Source organism: Macrosteles quadrilineatus, unplaced genomic scaffold, assembly GCF_028750875.1.
Source record: "Macrosteles quadrilineatus isolate MER2022 unplaced genomic scaffold, UCM_ALF_1.0 Scaffold_3__2_contigs__length_128488019, whole genome shotgun sequence".
NCBI lineage: Eukaryota > Metazoa > Arthropoda > Insecta > Hemiptera > Cicadellidae > Macrosteles > Macrosteles quadrilineatus.
Window position 1 is genome coordinate 123,560,180 of NW_026542596.1, and position 18,677 is coordinate 123,578,856.

General features: G+C 36.0%; 1 protein-coding gene across 4 annotated transcripts in view; it reads left to right on the plus strand.

The window, feature by feature from the left end:
* The window catches only part of LOC128990780 (protein argonaute-2-like), a 54,800-nt gene that overhangs the window by 29,157 nt on the left and 6,966 nt on the right, over positions 1–18,677 (plus strand). Inside the window, exons 1-15 of one of the 4 annotated variants that reach the window (XM_054413357.1) lie at positions 299–418; positions 4,228–4,362; positions 4,526–4,869; positions 5,059–5,127; positions 5,935–6,109; positions 6,715–6,937; positions 8,186–8,333; positions 8,578–8,675; positions 9,288–9,453; positions 12,051–12,211; positions 13,845–13,915; positions 14,276–14,389; positions 14,832–14,998; positions 16,535–16,719; positions 17,625–17,828. In XM_054413357.1, the coding sequence (XP_054269332.1) occupies positions 400–418; positions 4,228–4,362; positions 4,526–4,869; positions 5,059–5,127; positions 5,935–6,109; positions 6,715–6,937; positions 8,186–8,333; positions 8,578–8,675; positions 9,288–9,453; positions 12,051–12,211; positions 13,845–13,915; positions 14,276–14,389; positions 14,832–14,998; positions 16,535–16,719; positions 17,625–17,828 (2,279 nt within the window). In that variant the 5' untranslated portion in view covers positions 299–399. Of the gene's footprint in view, positions 1–298; positions 419–4,227; positions 4,363–4,525; positions 4,870–5,058; positions 5,128–5,934; positions 6,110–6,714; positions 6,938–8,185; positions 8,334–8,577; positions 8,676–9,287; positions 9,454–12,050; positions 12,212–13,844; positions 13,916–14,275; positions 14,390–14,831; positions 14,999–16,534; positions 16,720–17,624; positions 17,829–18,677 lie in introns of those variants that run through there. The other 3 variants (XM_054413358.1, XM_054413356.1, XM_054413355.1) reach the window with 3 other exon arrangements.

An 18,677-nucleotide genomic window follows, 5' to 3' on the forward strand; every position in this document is an offset into this window, starting at 1 on the left:
AATAAAAATAGTCGTTACAGCCGAAAATCCCGTTTTATCCCGCATCCCGTTTTAATCCCGCTCAAGGTCTAAAAATCCCGTTTTCGGGATAATAATCCCGCGAATGGAAACTGCTGTTTGGTCGTTTCGTTTGGTGTTTCTATCCGAGAAACAGACTTGAAACCTAACAAAATGAAAACCTCGTCGTATAATCAATACTTTCTATTTAAAAGAGGTTAAAACAGCCATGAATTTCGTTTTGTGTGTTGGTAGTGCGTTTGGGGCTTACGTCACTCGAGTCCGCCACTCGCCATATTGTCAAATTGTTCGTGACTGCGGGGTCGCTCGTCGAGCGCCTTGTATTAACAAAATTTTATAATTAGTGATCGTACAAGTAGTTTTTTACCTCAAGAAATAACTATGTATCCTGTGTCTCAACGTATGTATACAATAATATATTATTATATACGTTCGTTAGCACGATATACTGCGATTTGTGCTACCATCTCTGAAACTTAAGACTATCAGAACGTTAGGTCCATATATCATTCTGAATCGAAAATATTTTATTTTGTTGACCACCCAAATTTTTTTGGTGAATTTATTATTTTTATAACTTTGGTCTAGTAACGTTATTTGAAGAATTTATCTTACACCAACTTTTAGGCTAGATTGGCTGGTATAAGGCTTAAGATGACCCAGAATTGGGTTGAATGACCTTAGAGAAATTGTTTGTGCTTCATGGACTTTATTTTCAGTCCAACAACTCCTCAATGCCCTATGAGTCATACAATTTAAAGCAAACTAATTTATGTAATATTAACCACTTTTTTCAACTTTAAGCTCTAAAACAGTCAAAGCTAAGATAAGTTAGGCTATGGTCAGAATCTTTGAGTTGGTAATCTTCCCGCCACATTCTACTCACAGTATAGCTAGGGTACAGTCTGCTTTAAACCACCATTTAAATATGCTAAAAACCCTACAAGATCTTAACTTTAAAAGATAAACTTAGGCTGAGGGTAAAGTATATTTAAGTTACGTTAGGCCAAGCCTAGGCCTAATTTATACCTAAGTTTAGAACAAAGCTAACCTGCTAATTCCAGATAGAAAAATAAATCAATAAGATAACTTATAGGCTACTGTAGTCTTGTGTTTAATTTAGACCTTTAAAGAGAGGAACACAAATTTTCTCTTAAATCTCCATTATTGTTTTAAAATCAAGATAACTTAGTCGATGGATTTTAACTTACGCTTACTTACAGTATAACTCTCCTGGTGTCAGTAAGTTAATTTTTTAGGTAGGCTACTGTCCAACCTCGGTCCGAACTGAATATTTGTTAAATTTATATCAAGGATTTCATTAAACGAGGATTGTTATATTGAGGTTAGGATTGCAGGAATTTTGCTAAGTCGAGGTTCAGAAACAAGATCTCGGTCATTAGTCCTCGCTGAATGAAATAGTTGTGACGCGCTTGGCAGAAAGATGTAGAGATGTGAAAAACTGTGCAGTCGAATGTTGCACAAGTATTGACGTCATCTTACCATTTTAAAAGTTATTCGTCAAGAAATTGTGATTTTTTTCCAACAATATGGTGGGGTGAGTTCGTTATATCGAGGGAAAGACGCAGACAATTCGTTGAGTAGAGGTTAAATTCGCTTTGTATAGGTTCTGGCAACGATAAATTTGTTATATTTAGGTGTCTTATTTTAGCTGGGATCATCAAAAATTGGTTAAATCAAGGTTGTTGATATGGGTTGTTTGTTATGTAGGCTAGAGGTTTAAATTATAGATTGAGTGTTATGGAGTGTAAGGGGATTTAAAAAAAATTTATATCAAGGTGTGTTATATCAAGGTTAGACTGTACTTTCCTGTTAAAAGGAACATTCATTATTATCGATGATCTCTTTTCGATATATCGATGTTTTATTCTATAGGCCTATTTTGATATTAACGAATTTAACTTATCAGCTGACAACTACGATAATTAGGCCTAATAGATGTTGTTCAGTGTCAACAAACAATAAAAAAATACTAGGCTATATTGAAATGAAACTGTTTTTCACTAACCTAACTAACCAAACTTGCTGTAACATTTCAAAAATTCCGTTTGATAGCCTATTCTCCATATGCCTTGTCTGTTATCAAACTGAATTTTAAAACGGTAGCTTAGCCTAACTTACAGCAAGTTTGGCTAGTGATGTTAGGTTCTAAGCTTAGAATAGTTTAATTTCTTAATTCAATATAGGCTATTATTTTTGCCTAAACAAGATTAGTTCTTAACCCTATTGTCTAATACGAGCTATAACTCAATAACTCGGTTATTGAACAAAGTATAACTTAGACATATTTACTATGTCTGTTGTCTGTCTGTCTGTAATTTAAATGCGTTTGAAGTAGGGATGGTCAAGTCTCGAAATTTCGGGAAATTTTTGGGAAATTTTAAATCTCGTTACACGAGACAAGATTTCTTTTTGGCCGAGATTTTTATCGAGACGAGAATAAAAAAAAAAAATTAAAATAAAATTAAAAACGCCTGCAGAAAGTCAATGCAATACCCGCAATACAGGAGCGTGTTGTAGTTGCGTTTCCTTTGCGAAGGCGTTCTTATTTAATTAATTCTTTAAATGTAAATATTACTTTAATTATTTTAATAATATTGCTTTAATAACATTTGAGAAGTTTTCTTAAGTGTAAGCAGTGTGAGGAATGTTTTATTACTATAAAAAGTCAAAACAAGTAGGTCCCTAACTATTTTATAAAAATTAATATTGCTTTTATTTTATGATTTATTTTATTTTAGGATAAGTTTAACTCCGTCCTAACTGATATCACTATGTTTCCTAATCGTAGGCATTTTTAATAAGTTAGGCGTGATTAATAAAAAAATGTTATGCTGATGTTTTTTAATAAAAGATTGTAAATATTCTTGCCTATTATCATTATTTTTGTATTTAAACAGTCATCTAACAAACAATGTTACAAAATCAGGTAAACATTTTGAACGTGCATTTCCCGTTGTGTATGAGAAGGGAAATCCCGTCTCGATTTTGAAGATATTAAAACAGATGGAATATGGATTGTAAAGGAAAACAAAAATATCGATATATATTGAAAAGAAATTATTGATAATAATGAATGTTCCCCTTAACAGGAAAGTACCTACCTGTAGTAAAAAATTTACTGCGAACACTTCAAACCAAAACGTTAACCCTTTGAGTGCTGTTGCGCCTCGCTGCGAGACGCACCATTGTCGTAGCTCGAGTGCGTAGCAAGACGGTCTAGATTGCGTGAGAAATGCCAGTGTCTTGGAGCGAGAAAATCACTTCATAAATTTCAAATGAGGCTGCCCTTCAAATCGTACCAAATGTGACAGAAGGAAGTTGGTGTCAATTATTTTTCTCTTTTCCTGTACAGTGGAGCTGAGAAATCTGGTCAACCAATCAAAAACCATTAAGCAATAGTAGACTGCTTTACACAGTCAAATGTTTATAGGCATTAGGCTAAAAATAGGCCTACTGTACAGTAAAATATAAAATGATTTAGGCCTAGTTTTGTCCGTATCAAAACAAGTTTTAGAGCATGATTTTTTTGAGACCTCTTTCTAGTAAATGTTACATATTTTTGGGGATGTATAAAATAAATACATTATTTGTTATACATTATTTCTCTTTAGTTTTAAATGCTCTGTATAATTAATGTAAAATTGAGTGTCAATGAATAGTAGCCTAATTTTAAATTAGCCTAAGTTTGTGTTATTTTAACTGAAACATTTAAAATGAGAATAAATTGCACCATATTTATGCTTTGTCCATATATATATTTTATTTTAACTCATGAAACTGTCCTACAGGCATTTATTTTTTAACTGCACAGTCTATAAAGTAGGCCTATTATAATACGTGTCTTTCTACGGTCTAAGGGTATTTTATTAGCATAAACATTTCTAATAGGCCTAGATGTCTCAATCAGATATTTATTGTAAGCTTTATTATATTGTAAGATCTATGTTATTACTGACAATCACTTATCTATTTTTACTTTATTAAATTTGAATTTGCAAGCAAATTACATAGGTCATTTAGCCTCTGACTTCTAGTGAATCTAGGTTAAGTGCAAAACTGTATCTATAATAGAGAAACCGTTGAAAGAAAGCTACGAGATGGTTGGTCCTAATGTAGTATATTATATAGCTTTTAAGTTAGGTATATTTCTAGAAGTTTTTGTCTATGTAAGAATGTTTATTTTAGCTCCGCCACCTGGGCCTGCAGGGGCACCGCCGGGGCCAGTAGCTCCACCTGGAGCTGTAGCCGTTCCTCCTGGTGCAATGGGTCTGCTTCCCCCCTCTCAACCGCATCAACCTCCGCAGCCACCAGATTTGCCAAGTGAGTGCTGCCTGCACAATACAAGTGTTTATTTTGTCTTTAAAACTAAGTACTCAGTTCTTTCATAGTTTAATCATACCAACTTTGTTTCAAGTTAATTATTTTTTCTTCAGTCATACCTTGAATATGAATACTCAATATTAATCCTGCAATACCTTTTCAGTGTTCAACTGCCCACGGCGACCTAACCTGGGCCGAGAGGGAAGGCCTATTGTTCTTCGAGCTAATCATTTCCAAATTTCTATGCCACGTGGATTTGTACATCACTACGACATAAACATTCAACCTGACAAGTGTCCTAGGAAAGTAAATCGAGAAATTATCGAAACAATGGTTCACGCTTATAGCAAAATTTTCGGTAACCTTAAACCTGTGTTTGATGGGAGGAACAACCTCTACACCAGAGATCCGCTGCCAATCGGAAACGACAGAATGGAACTTGAGGTGACCCTGCCTGGGGAAGGGAAGGACAGAGTGTTCCGTGTAGCCATCAAGTGGGTGGCTCAGGTAAGGGTGACCTTTAAATACTGTTTATGTTTACCGTAGTTAGTTCTTGTTTAATTTTGTATTGTTAAACCACTTTTAACAGCAAGAATGCACTAACCACTTTGAATTTTGTTTTAGTACTTATTACAACGTGAAAATTAATTCTAGACCTAAAAGTATATCTAATTTACCCTGTATTTTCATCCACAGGTATCGCTCTTTGCACTGGAAGAGGCTCTAGAGGGACGTACCCGACAAATACCATTTGATGCCATTTTGGTAAGTTTTATTGTCTGGTAGCAGTTTCAACTCCTTAAATTTTAAATATATCTATGTTTCTTTGTTATGTTATTTCTACATTTTCCGGACTAAAGATCCGATTTCACCAACATAACCAGTAGCTCCACCTGGAGCTGTAGCCGTTCCTACTGGAGATTGTATACAACACCAAATAAACAGGCCTTGTGTTTTTTGTAAGATGACATATCTTACATGGATGCATCAAAGTCATCCATTGTTTGTTTTAGGTGTTAATTAAATTAAGTCCTTTGTCTCAGACAATTGATTGGGCCTATCTCTTACATTTTTTTAAGAGGTTGGTAGCCTCTTTTAACCTTACATTTGCCCATACACATAGACTACAGATCTGTGTGTGGAGCGTATCCAGCAAAGCAAGGGGTGAGCCGGTACAGTTTGAAGGTGAACTGTACTGATAAAATGATTGGGGCAGTGACCAGGATCCGAACCCACGACATCGCTGCCTTGGGCCTGAAGTCTGTGTCGCTACCAACTGAGCCATCAACTCACCTATTGCTTCAAAACTAACATCCATAATGGCCGTTGAAATCCCAGTCTACGGTGCTTTCTTGTGGCAAATTGCTCTGTGATCACATTTAACAACTGTCATACAAATTTTCACCAGAAAACATAGTGCTCCAGCAAATAATTTCTAGAATTATCGTTGGTTGTAGTATCAAATGCAGCTCAATTGACATATATCTTTTGTTAACATATGTTTATTGATGAAGTTTACATTCCCAAAATATTACTCCACAATTGTCAAATGCTAATAAATGCCAATTGCAGGCGCTAGACGTGGTAATGCGTCACCTCCCTTCGATGACCTACACGCCAGTCGGACGCTCGTTCTTCTCCTCTCCCGACGGCTACTATCACCCCCTAGGTGGTGGCAGGGAGGTGTGGTTTGGATTCCATCAGTCTGTGCGACCCAGCCAATGGAAGATGATGCTCAATATCGATGGTATGTGTTCTAATGTCTCTTTTATACCTCTAAAACGTTACACTTTATTGTGCATAGTTAGACCTACTCTTGCTTATTGTTAGTTTAGTGCTTTATGAATAAAAAATGCCTTTCTTCTCAATGTTGACCATAAAAAGTTTAAATTGGTAGCCTAGTTTGCATCACTGGTACAAAAAGACCACCATCAAGTCTCAAAAACCTCAAATAAACTCAAACAACCCAACGTTTCATTTAATTAATTTTCATGTCAAAAATACTTACCAGAGCACACAATAGCCTAAACTTACATCTGGCATCACAGTGAACAGCATCTAGTTCTAAATCAAAATTAGTCTTCATCAATCATAGCATTAATTGGTTTGCTAACAAATCTGTCATAATATTCAAGTTGCTGTAGAATTAGTAAACTGACTTACCTTGACTCTCGAAATAAGTTTGTGGAGCTGTTAATCAATTTCTGTTGGTAATCTGAAAAGGACCGCTTTAATCTTAAGAAATGTCTTAGTTACTATCTGGCATTTTGTAGTTTTTATGGTTTGTCGCACTCGAAGGAAAAATAATCAATTAGGCCTATATCTAACATGCACGATGTTTGTTGATTACAGTGTCAGCAACCGCTTTCTACAAGGCACAGCCAGTGATAGAGTTCATGTGTGAAGTGCTGGACATCAGAGACATCAATGAGCAGCGCAAACCCCTGACAGACTCACAGAGGGTCAAGTTCACCAAGGAGATCAAGGGGCTCAAGATAGAGATCACCCACTGTGGTCAGATGCGCAGGAAATACAGAGTGTGCAACGTCACTCGGCGACCTGCGCAGATGCAATCGTGAGTAACAAACAATCTATGTGGTTAATGGATACACTATGGGAAAAATTTTTAACATAGCTGTATCCAAAATAAAATAAGGCTTAGGCCTATGTTCAAGCTTAATAAATGTTGTTAACCTTAAATGTTAAATTTGTTATCTTGGTTCATTATCACTGAATAGGCCTATCAAAATAAAACGATGACAACATTACTTGTTTAATACAATTATTAAATGGTTAATAATAAATTGCAATTTTTTGGCTCCACTCGCCTCGCTGGCCTCTCTGCTCGCTGGTTTTCGCTTGCCGTTTCCCGCGAACCGGGGTCCTCGGCTCCTGGGCCCCCCTGTATTGCGCCCTCTGTTAACGCCACTGCCGTACTGTAAACTTAAATAATTATTCACGCCTCTGTTTTTTACCCAACAAATTTTATTTTACTTTTATATTAATTTTAGGTCTGAAATATTAAATAAGATATATAAAAAAACAGAACAAATTTCTCATTTACAGCACCATTTTAAACACAAATTAGGGCTGGTTGACCTTTGGGAAACATATGAATTTTTATCCTTTAATATATTTAATATATATTTAATGTATTAATATATAGGCTAAGATTATATTTAATGCTGCTTGTCCGAAATCTTTTTTAATGATTACTGTAATAATGACTGATTAACATTTTCATTTCTCTTGTGCTTTACTTATGAATATTTGGTGGACAATCTCAGCTAAAACTTTATCCACCCTTTTGGTTGGTGATTTTTTTCAAATAAAAATAATTAATTAGGTATTGATTATAATTTTAAAATTTATATATAGAATTCTTTGGTTATGTATTTATAATATACACTATTCTATTTGATAGACTATTGAGTATTCTAGTACAATTTGGTTTTTAATATAAATTATATCAGCAAAAAGTTCAATTTTTATACATAATTAAGTCCTACTTTTCCTACTTTTTTGGGGCCAAAATCCACTTGGGGGCCTGCTATTCAAAGATGCATTGAATTTGCAATGACGCTACCTCCTCAGGAGGGCGCCCGCTAGAAGTCAACCTATGTTTACTTTAAGATTTTCTTCTGACTCCTAGCGGGCCCGTCTCCCTGAGGAAGTAGCAGATCACTGAATATGTGATAAATTAGACGCTTATGTCCAGTAACTTTGGCAAAGTTTTGTAACTCTATTTGAAATATTTCAACAAAAATTTAACGGACCCGGGACTTTGTATATTTCTTACCTCTTACATTTGTTTTGTTTGCAGGTTTCCCCTACAGTTAGAAAACGGCCAGACTGTGGAATGTACTGTGGCCAAGTACTTCCTGGACAAATACAAGATGAAGCTGAGATACCCTCATTTGCCTTGTCTACAAGTGGGCCAGGAGCACAAGCACACATACTTGCCACTAGAGGTAACTTACACAATACTTTGTCTAATGCGATAAACACCAGAATCAGAGCAACATGGCGATTCAATAACACAGGATTACAGTCCTGATAGTAATCCCTAAATTTTAAGAAAATATTGTTCTAAAACGATCTCAATGGGCAGTCACTCAGATTATTTGAAACACAAATAGCAAATAATCTGAATATGGGAAGTGAATGAGATGAATGTGAATGGACATGATGATGAGAACTGTTCATGTTTAACAGGTTTGCAACATCGTGGCTGGTCAGAGATGTATTAAGAAGTTGACAGACATGCAAACCTCGACTATGATCAAGGCTACAGCACGATCTGCCCCTGACAGGTAAGCCTAGTACAAGTCACTGTAACCTCATCAAGACTAACAATATGTGTAGTGATCTAGGTAGATAGACCTCCACAGTCACATTTTGTGGTCTTGTAGTCTTCGGGTGACGAAAAACACTTCCATTCGCCAATGTTTCAGTCTCCATGTAGACTATCATCTTCAGATAGACTTAACTTTTCGCATAGTTAAAAAAAACTGTGCAGTAGTTAAGTCACCCTAAAGATATTTTTTGTGAGGGTAACAGTCTTACCTAAATAGAAATGTGTCCAATCTGGCGCAAGAAACACTAAACTTTACATTCTACACACACAAAATTATGACTAATGACTTGCATAGTTTATAATGGAAATTGTCGTTCAAGGTGGCATTCACTTGTATTAGTTTGAAAAATAGCTGATTACTCAATATTTTACTTTATCCACTACTTTTTCTCACTCCGGATGACAACTGAATAAAACCTGAACATAAAACCAACTACAAACCTTAACTGCTTAATGTATTAAGGTGTGCTACCCTCTTCACAACAGTGACCTGTTGTGATATAGCTAATTAATTAACTATTAATAATTAACTAATTGATCTCCTCTAATTGACATAACCTGTTTGCAGAGAGCGTGAGATCAACAACCTGGTGCGACGGGCAGACTTCAACAACGATGCGTACGTGCAGGAGTTTGGCCTTACTATCAGCAACAACATGATGGAGGTGCGAGGCCGAGTGTTGCCTCCGCCAAAGCTGCAGTACGGAGGAAGGGTCAGCACTCTCGGAGGCCAGGTGTGCTCAGCTAGAGTTGAACTGTGCTGCCTCCCAATGTTTGCTCATATCTGTTCATTTATTGGGGGTTTACATTTCACAAATACTTTTTCAGATTTCTATTTTCAATTAAATCCTTTTGTTTTCGACGTTGATATGATGTCGAAGTTTGTTTCCACCAATTTTGAAGTGCCCTGAAATGCTAAAATTGTGCCCTCAACGATTTCATGCCAAAACCAACTCATCACCTTACATTCTTGGAAATTTTGTTACGTCCAATTTTGGAAAGTGTACAGCTTTTATAATTATTTTAATGGTTTTAAAACTAAAGTGCAGTGTAAGCCTTTTACTTTTTTGAAGAAATATAATTTTAAAATGTGTTTACTCACATGAGCGTTTGAATGGAGCTTTGACAATTCTTACCAGAGGCCTACTAGAATTCTTATCGATTCAGTCAGTCTAAAAAATAAATGGTGGCAAATCAGACCTTCCTCTTGTGTTATAATCCTACTTCCTTTATGATGTATTTTATCCGATCTCACTGATTTTAGTAAAATAGTCAATCAATGATTTTTAGGGTCAAAGTAAACATTGGGAGCAAACTATGTTAAATAATAGCCTTATTTGATAAGTTTTGACTGGGGAGAAGAACCTTTCTTTGTCAGTCAATCGTTTTGTAACCCCGTTTTACAACAATTTTTTATAAACTGCCTTGTTTAGAGCAGGTTGAATTACATGTCTAGGGGCTATAAACAGTGTTACTTAGCATAAGTTATGTCTTATAAATGTTTTTTACCATCCCACTTGAACATCGGTCTGTCTTGGAGAGGATGTAAGTTAGGTGTACTCTTCAGTTTTGGTGTTCATATAATTGTTATTTTAAAGGCATAATTTATATGAATGCTGCTATCTTAAACATAATCTGTTGTATAATGCTGTGATTGAATTACTTTGTGTAAATCCTTTTATCTTTAATTTTTTTATTATAATTTGGTTGCCTTCTTTGGATTGCTTTAGTCCGTTTCCTTAGGTGTTCGGATGTTGCCTACATTATTGGAATTACTTAGATCATGTTTCTCTTTTCGCTGACCTTGGTTATTGTTATAAATTAATCAAATCAAAAATCAATGTTTTTCGAGCTCAATAAATCAAATAAAAATTCCAATGATTTATACAAGATAAATTATTGTTTGTATTTCTTTGGCATGTATATATGTTGAGTTATTTAAATATTCTGTACAATATTACACAGACTTTCAGTGAGGTACACCTCTATATGCCCCTCTGAACATTTAACTTCATTGTCCCTTGGCTGCCATAATTAAGCTTTTACTGTACAGTAATACCTTACCAATTGTAAATAAATATCCAACTATTAATTAATTATTCCTAAAGGTTTTTCAAGTTAAATTATCAACAAACATGACACTTGTTCTTGAAGAACAATAAGTTTAAAAGTCCTTTGTGAGCAAGCATCAAGAGACTAGTTTTTAGAGATGTGCGAGCGGCTCAATAATGAAGCCAAGTCGAGCCTTTACGATCACAAAACATAGGGTTGAGAATTTCACGGTCGGAGGAGACGATGATGATCTCTACATGACTTCGGTAGAGTTTCCTACTATTGCTGCGGCTGTGGACTCTTGGAAGATGATGTTGATGACCTAACGATCAAGATATACGTCCAGGGTTTTGCCGTGTCCGTTGAAGATTATTATGATATCTAGATTACTGTCGTAGACATCTAGGATATTGGAACGGTCACGGAAGACAGTGCTGATGTCCTCACAATCGCAGGATGTGTTTACGGTTTTGCGGCAATCGCAGAAGATAAGACAATGATGATGTCTCCGTAACTGTGGGAAATAAACATAATTTTTCAAGGATTGAGAGAGATTGTGAAGATTTCCATTCAACCAAGGGAAATGATGCATGATACTACTGCGATAACATTGCAACATTGTTATAAATGCATATTACATCAAATTTATAATAACTGAATTAAATATTGCTTGTCTAAATACATTATAACACAAACTATGTGTGGAGAAGAAGACAAATTGTGAAAAATTAATTTTACGTTATATGGTGTAAAGTCAAATTTATTATATAAAAGATCGCAGGCTCTACTAGTATATGCTAATCAGTACAGTACTATAAGGAAGTATTTTTAAACTTTATAAAGAGAAGTACACAACAAACAATGAGAGCAGATCCATGTAGTCGGCTGCCATATCAACAATTGAAAACCTCATGGCAGTTAGGGGGTTACAACAAGTTTAGATGTAGAATGCACTTGATCATAGGAATGCACCCTGCTGTATTTTGTCATGGTGTGCATGAATGTTTAAACTGTACTGAACTGCTTAGTTTATTTTTATTTTATTGATGCCTGATTCAGGGTTTTTTTACAGAGAAAGTAGTGTTGAAAAATGTCTCTAAACATTTTTAAATTATAAACAGAAATGAGCAGGTATTAGCCAGAAAAATTTAATTCTACACATGGTGTTAAAGTAAACCTACTTCTCTGTAGGACACCCTGGTCTGGTAGATTTTATTTGTGTTGTGACGCGCTGTGGCATGATTATTAAAACAGATGTGTTTCCTTGCTGAATGAGCAGGAATTTCAGGGGTGCAATGTACTTCAAACCAAGCAGCAGGCAATGCCCAACCAGGGAGTGTGGGATATGAGGGGTAAACAGTTCTTCACCGGAGTGGAGATTCGAGTGTGGGCGATAGCTTGCTTTGCTCCACAACGGACTGTCCGAGAGGACTCCCTCAGGTAACTAGCTCAGAACAATGAAAACTCAAACTTTGTCTAGCTAAGCAATTGTAACTGTCTCAAAATAATTATTATGAGTTCCTCCAAGGTAAATCGCTAATGAATTGATTTGAGTAGCAATGAAAGTTTAAAATTTAAAAATCGATGGATATATACTTGAAATTTGAGTTCTGTTTTTATAGATTTTTGTTCCGCTTTTTGATTATTGACATTTGGATTCTGACGTGGACTTCACATTTACATGGATCAGTTGTAACCAAATTTAATTTAAAAAGAACAGAGTTCAACAATAAATTCACAGAGTGCACTACTGTCTGAAATTCTGTTCTCACCCTTAGGCTGCGGCTCCACTTGCCGTAAATTGTCGCGCTGCAAATTGTAGCGCGCTACACGCTACAGTTAGTGGCTCCACTAGCACCAGAGTACGAACTACAATCTGCAGCGTCCTCTCACATGCACCGTGGCTCCACTAGCTGTCTAGTGTAGCGCCGAGGTAAACGTGGTCCTTGATCATGCCGCAAATTAACATTCGTAGTGATGTTATCAGTGTACTTTATCAAGACGACGCCGATCACAGCAGGAAAATGATATTGGATCCATCCAATACTAAGCAACGGAAAGTCCGAAGGGATGTTCGACACATCGCATACTACACTACAAAAGTATTCAGACATGTTTTTTTTTAATATTATCGAATGTCCCAAAACTCATTTGATTATTTAAAAGAATCAGTATCAACACGTTTGAAGAAGAAGGATACCAAACTAAGAGAACCAATTGGAGTAGAGGGAACAATTGTACGACTGCTGCATTTAAAAACAAATTGAATGTTTTCACGTATTTGTTTCTCCAATCACTACTGTATTACTGTATAATATAAAGTAGGACACCCCTACACATCCTCTATAAAACAAGATTCCCACACTCCCGATGTAATAATTTCTAATATAATAATTTCACAGTACAGTTCAGGCTCCATTGATTACAAACCAATCCACAAAAATAAAAAAACTAAGGACAATAAAAAGTCTATACTGATTGTAGCGTGTGTCTTCTACGTACACTGACTTGACGCGGCACTACAATCTACAGCTAGTGGAGCCGCCTGTTAGCTGCAAAATGTAGCGCGAAAATGGTCCGAGTTCCATTCCCGCGCGACGCTACATTCTACGGCGCGCCGTAAAATGTAGCGCGCTGCAGAATGTCGCTAGTGGAGCCACCTTCGTTTGATCGCTGCATTCCCATTTCCTCAACTGACAAGCTACAATTTGCAGCGCGGCAATCTACGGCAAGTGGAGCCGCGGCCTTAGGTTTTGTCACTGTGTCGGTTGATGTGGCATAAAAGATACTAGACAATACAATAAGTTGACCATTCTGTTTTGCTTGGTTTAAAAGTTAATGACAGTTGACAGAAATAAGTATTTGTGACATCAGGTGTCTTTGGAAACAACAGAATTTTTATTCTAAAAATTTGCTACAACTTTAATATGGGAATGGAATGTCTAGTCCCATCTATAGTCAAAGCTTTTATTGTCACTTTGTATTTGATTTCTAAACCTATAGATTTTTATACTAAAGTTAATTTTTATTATAGCTTATAATTAATTATACTATTGTTCATTGTTTGCTGTAGGAATTTCACCCAACAGCTGCAGAAGATCAGTAATGATGCCGGCATGCCAATCATCGGACAGCCTTGTTTCTGTAAGTCAATTCATTTACTATTGAAAGGTTGCTGTGCATAATATAATGAAGCTTTCTCTACATTGTTATCTAAGTTCTGATGAAACACCCACCATTGGTTGTAGTAACATCGCTGGGACAAAAATAAAAGGTAAATAAACCACTATTTATATTTTGTCTTGTTAGTTCATGGGCAAGCCACAACAATGAGTACAGTAATGTAATTGGTTTAAAAAAGCTTAAGTTTTGTAAGTTATTTGTTGTACGACAAAACAACAATCTACTAGAAACCGAGCACAAATTTTTTAACAAACAAACCTAGTTGTACACTTTACAAAATTAACTTTAAAACCCAACTCCTTAACAATGTGTTTTATACAGGTAAATACGCCACGGGTCCAGACCAGGTAGAGCCCATGTTCCGCTATCTCAAGTCTTCATTCCAGTCACTCCAACTAGTCGTTGTCGTTCTACCTGGGAAAACTCCAGTTTATGGTAAGTGAAGTTATTTGTCTGCTGAACAAGGTTTTTTTCAGCTCATTGCGAAGAATCATGAAGTGAAATGTTAGTTTTTGTTACATTGCATAGTATAAAGTTTCTCTATTTCTGTCTGTCCAGTGTGTGGCTGTCAGTGACGCCCAAGATTGCCATTCATGCAGCCTACTCCAGGAAAACTAGAGCTCCAGCAAAAATCATGATTTGCTTGTAAATCAAGTACTAATTAACTTGAAAACCCAGTTTTGCGCGGTATTACATAAACTTTTCCTCAGGTTTTCCTACACATGCCCACTTATCGGCCAGGATTTTGCCACAATCCAGGGTAATGTTTCCACTACTAAAGAAGATATTCAATATTGCGCCGACGGGAGACGGTGATGTTGATATTATGGGTTTACAGTATTACATGGTTGGTAATGGTACCTGTTGTTGTGTGTAGCCGAGGTGAAGCGTGTGGGAGACACAGTGCTGGGTATGGCCACTCAGTGTGTTCAGGCCAAGAATGTCAACAAGACCTCACCACAGACTCTGTCCAACCTTTGTCTCAAGATAAACGTCAAGCTGGGAGGCATCAATAGTATTCTGGTGCCTAGCATCAGGCCCAAGGTAACATTCTAATATGCTGCTTGTTATCAACATTCTTCCACCATGTTACATTGTGTTTCTTGTGCCATAATGATGTTTTTTTTCATACATTCAAGTAGGGATGGACGAGATTGGATTTTTAGTTCGAGACGAGACGAGACGAGATTTTTTATTTCTCATAAAATTTCGAGACGAGATTTCTCTTCTCATACACAACGGGAAATGCACGTTCGAAATTTTTACCTGATTTTGTAACATTGTTAGATGACTGTTTAAATACTAAAATAATGATAATAGGCAAGAATATTTACAATCTTTCATTAAATAACATCAGCATAACATTTTTTTATTAATCACGCCTAACTTATTAAAAATGCCTACGATTAGGAAACATGGTGATATCAGTTAGGATAGAGTTCAACTTATCCTAAAATAAAATAAATCATAAAATAAAAGCAATATTAATTTTTATAAAATAGTAACTTGTTTTGACTTTTTTTATAGTAATAAAACATTCCTCACACTGCTTACACTTAACAAAACTTCTCAAATGTTATTAAAGTAATATTATTAAAATAATGAAAGTAATATTTACATTAAAAGAATTAAAGTAATATTTACATTAAAAGAATTAATTAAATAAGAACGCCTTCGAAAAGGAAACGCAACTACAACACGCTCCTGTATTGCGGGTATTGCATTGACTTTCTGCAGGCGTTTTTAATTTTTTTTTTTTTTTTTTTTTTTTTTTTTTCTCGTCTCGATAAAAATCTCGGCCAAAAAGTAATCTTGTCTCGTGTAACGAGATTGAAAATTTCCCGAAATTTCGAGACTTGACCATCCCTACATTCAAGTTTTCCTAAGGAAAGGCAAGTTTCCAGGATTCGGATTTTGATAATAAAGGGATATTTCATACTTTACTTTGATATTTTTAACTGAAGTGGCGACCATACGAATAAAAGTATTTTAGTCCAAGTATGAATGAAGATGAGTGTAGGATGAGTGGCACGATCTGGTAGTCTTTTCACTGACTAAGGCCGACATGTTCCCTGGACAGTCCTGTTAATTAATAGCCCATACAGCTAATGGCAACTTATTAGGAACATACAGTTTATAGTGGAATCCGAACCACAATGTAATTTAAATTTACAAATTGGTCCTATTATCAGGATAGTACTGCCAATAGTCGTAGTACACACTAGTGCAGATGTTAATCCACACCAAGTAGTATCGCATCACAGATAAATATCCACAATTTATGGGTGGACTTTAGTACCCAAAGAAGACACAGCAAACCTACAATATTCCACCCCTGGACCTTTGGTGTACTTTGTCTAGTGTCACACTTTCTCCCTAAGTAATCCCTTTCTAGACTCTTTCCAAGGTAAGCTAGCTGGCTCTCACTCTTTTCTATTCAAGTAGTTCTGTTATCTCAATAAAAAGAGAAAGCAAACTTAGATCGTTGTGCCCTTTGTTGCATCATTATCCTAGGCCTAACTTATATATTTTAATTTCAACCATCCTCCCTTACTTGTCTACATAGTTGTGTGTTTTTAGGTGTTCAATGAGCCAGTGATATTCTTGGGTGCGGATGTAACACACCCACCAGCTGGTGACAACAAGAAGCCGTCAATAGCCGCTGTGGTCGGGTCCATGGACGCACATCCAAGCCGTTACGCTGCCACTGTCCGAGTACAACAACATAGGCAGGAGATCATACAGGAGCTCAGCTCAATGGTCAGGTGTGTATCATTATTATGTCCTGAACGCTAGACAAGTTTGATGTATTTGTCAAATAAGGCTATGTTCTCCTATCAGTAAACTGTATTGAAGTCATTTGTACGATGGCTGTCCATAAATTGATATATCCAACAAGCCCCAGTCACAGAAGAAAGCTAGCTAAAGCTGTGTGACGATTAGTTTCAGCATGGTAGCCGACAATGAGGTGAAGAAATGTCAATGCTCTTATCAAATATAAATAACTTTCATTTTTAACTTTTCAGTGATTTTTAAGATATATCTCTATTTGATGGTTTTAAGTCTTATTACTAGCTGAGGGATGTAAATGGAGTAAAGTTTTAAATTGTGCGTAATGGGTGGAGAGAGTTTTGGGAAACATTTACGATGTTTTGCACGGTGGAGGCCGGTCGCTCTTTTGAGTCACTGAGTATAGGAAAATTAATGGAGGAAGTCTCCATGAATACCTAGTACAGAAAATCTTGGAAATCTTAAACACGCCAATCAGCAACTCAAGTTTCTACTTTTATCTCAGTCTCGATGGGAACTGATGGGCACCCGCAGTCAACGTAGACGCAAATTTGGATGGCTGTTAACTCCTTAAGCCATTTCTGTTAACATATTTTAACGTCCACGTTATACACATTTTTATTTTTTCCCATACTTGTCTATCAATTGGCAATGGATTTCAATAGGGTGTAGTCACCATTCCACAGAAAATTATTCACACGACACAATTCAAACTTGGCTGTGTCAATTTTTACTCTTATCTATCAGCTACTATGACGAGACTAATTGTTGCGCTGGCTGGAACCGATATTAATCAATCAACCAATTAAATAGTAGTAGGGGTATAAAACTACATCGCTGGTTTCAGTTGGGCTTTGTTTCAAATTGTCATCTTGTGTAGGGAGTTGCTGATCATGTTCTACAAGAGCACAGGAGGATACAAGCCACACCGCATCATCTTGTACAGAGACGGTGTGTCCGAGGGTCAGTTCCTGCACGTGCTGCAACACGAGCTGACGGCCATCAGAGAGGCATGTATCAAGATAGAGGGCGACTACAGGCCCGGCATCACCTTCATTGTGGTCCAGAAGAGACATCACACCAGGTATTTGGCTAACTCAGTTATATTGTCTCGAACTAATGATGAAAATCTTAAATCTGGGGAATCACTCACTGTCATTTACATTATCTGCTGCTGCACAGTGTTAATGGGAAAACTGGCAATGGGCATTTTTATACTCATTGTAATGTATCTTAAGAGTCCTTGTAGGCTAGTGGTCATCTTGATGATTCCAAACAACTGCTGAAGAGTTATTTATCTTCCAAAAATATGTTTTTTAACATCGAAGTGATTATAATTTTAATATCGAGTATACTGAGATTAGAAATGTTCTTTGTAGTTTTGAATTGTTCTCCAAGGGAGTCCATGGAAGCTAACATCCATCTTGGATTTGCCCGCCATAAGAACAATGTTACTTTTATTAAATTTTAATTTCGCAATGTTAATTTTGTTGATATCAAACAGCTTCTGAAGATTTATTTACAATCTCAAAATATTTTTTCTAACAGCAGAGTTATTGTAATTGAAATATCTAGTAGTATAATTTCGGGACCCTACCATCCCTAATAATAAGTAATTCAAACAACAATATTCAACCAGATTTAAAATAGATAAATTGAGATAACAATAACAGCTTGATTAGGGTGTGTTTGATTATGTCAATGATGTTGACGTTTATTATTTTAAGATATTATTTATTATTTTATTTTCCATGTTACTTGCTGTCACTTCTCTTTTGGTTCCTGTAATTATACCCCTCCAGTTACCCAGTATAATTGTGTTAAATTTTTTGTTCATAAAAGTATTAGGATGTTCAATTTGAATGTCAAGCTAGTAGAAGAAAGTATGTGTCAGTTTGTTCATACCATTTCGGCTATTTCATTTATGATTAGG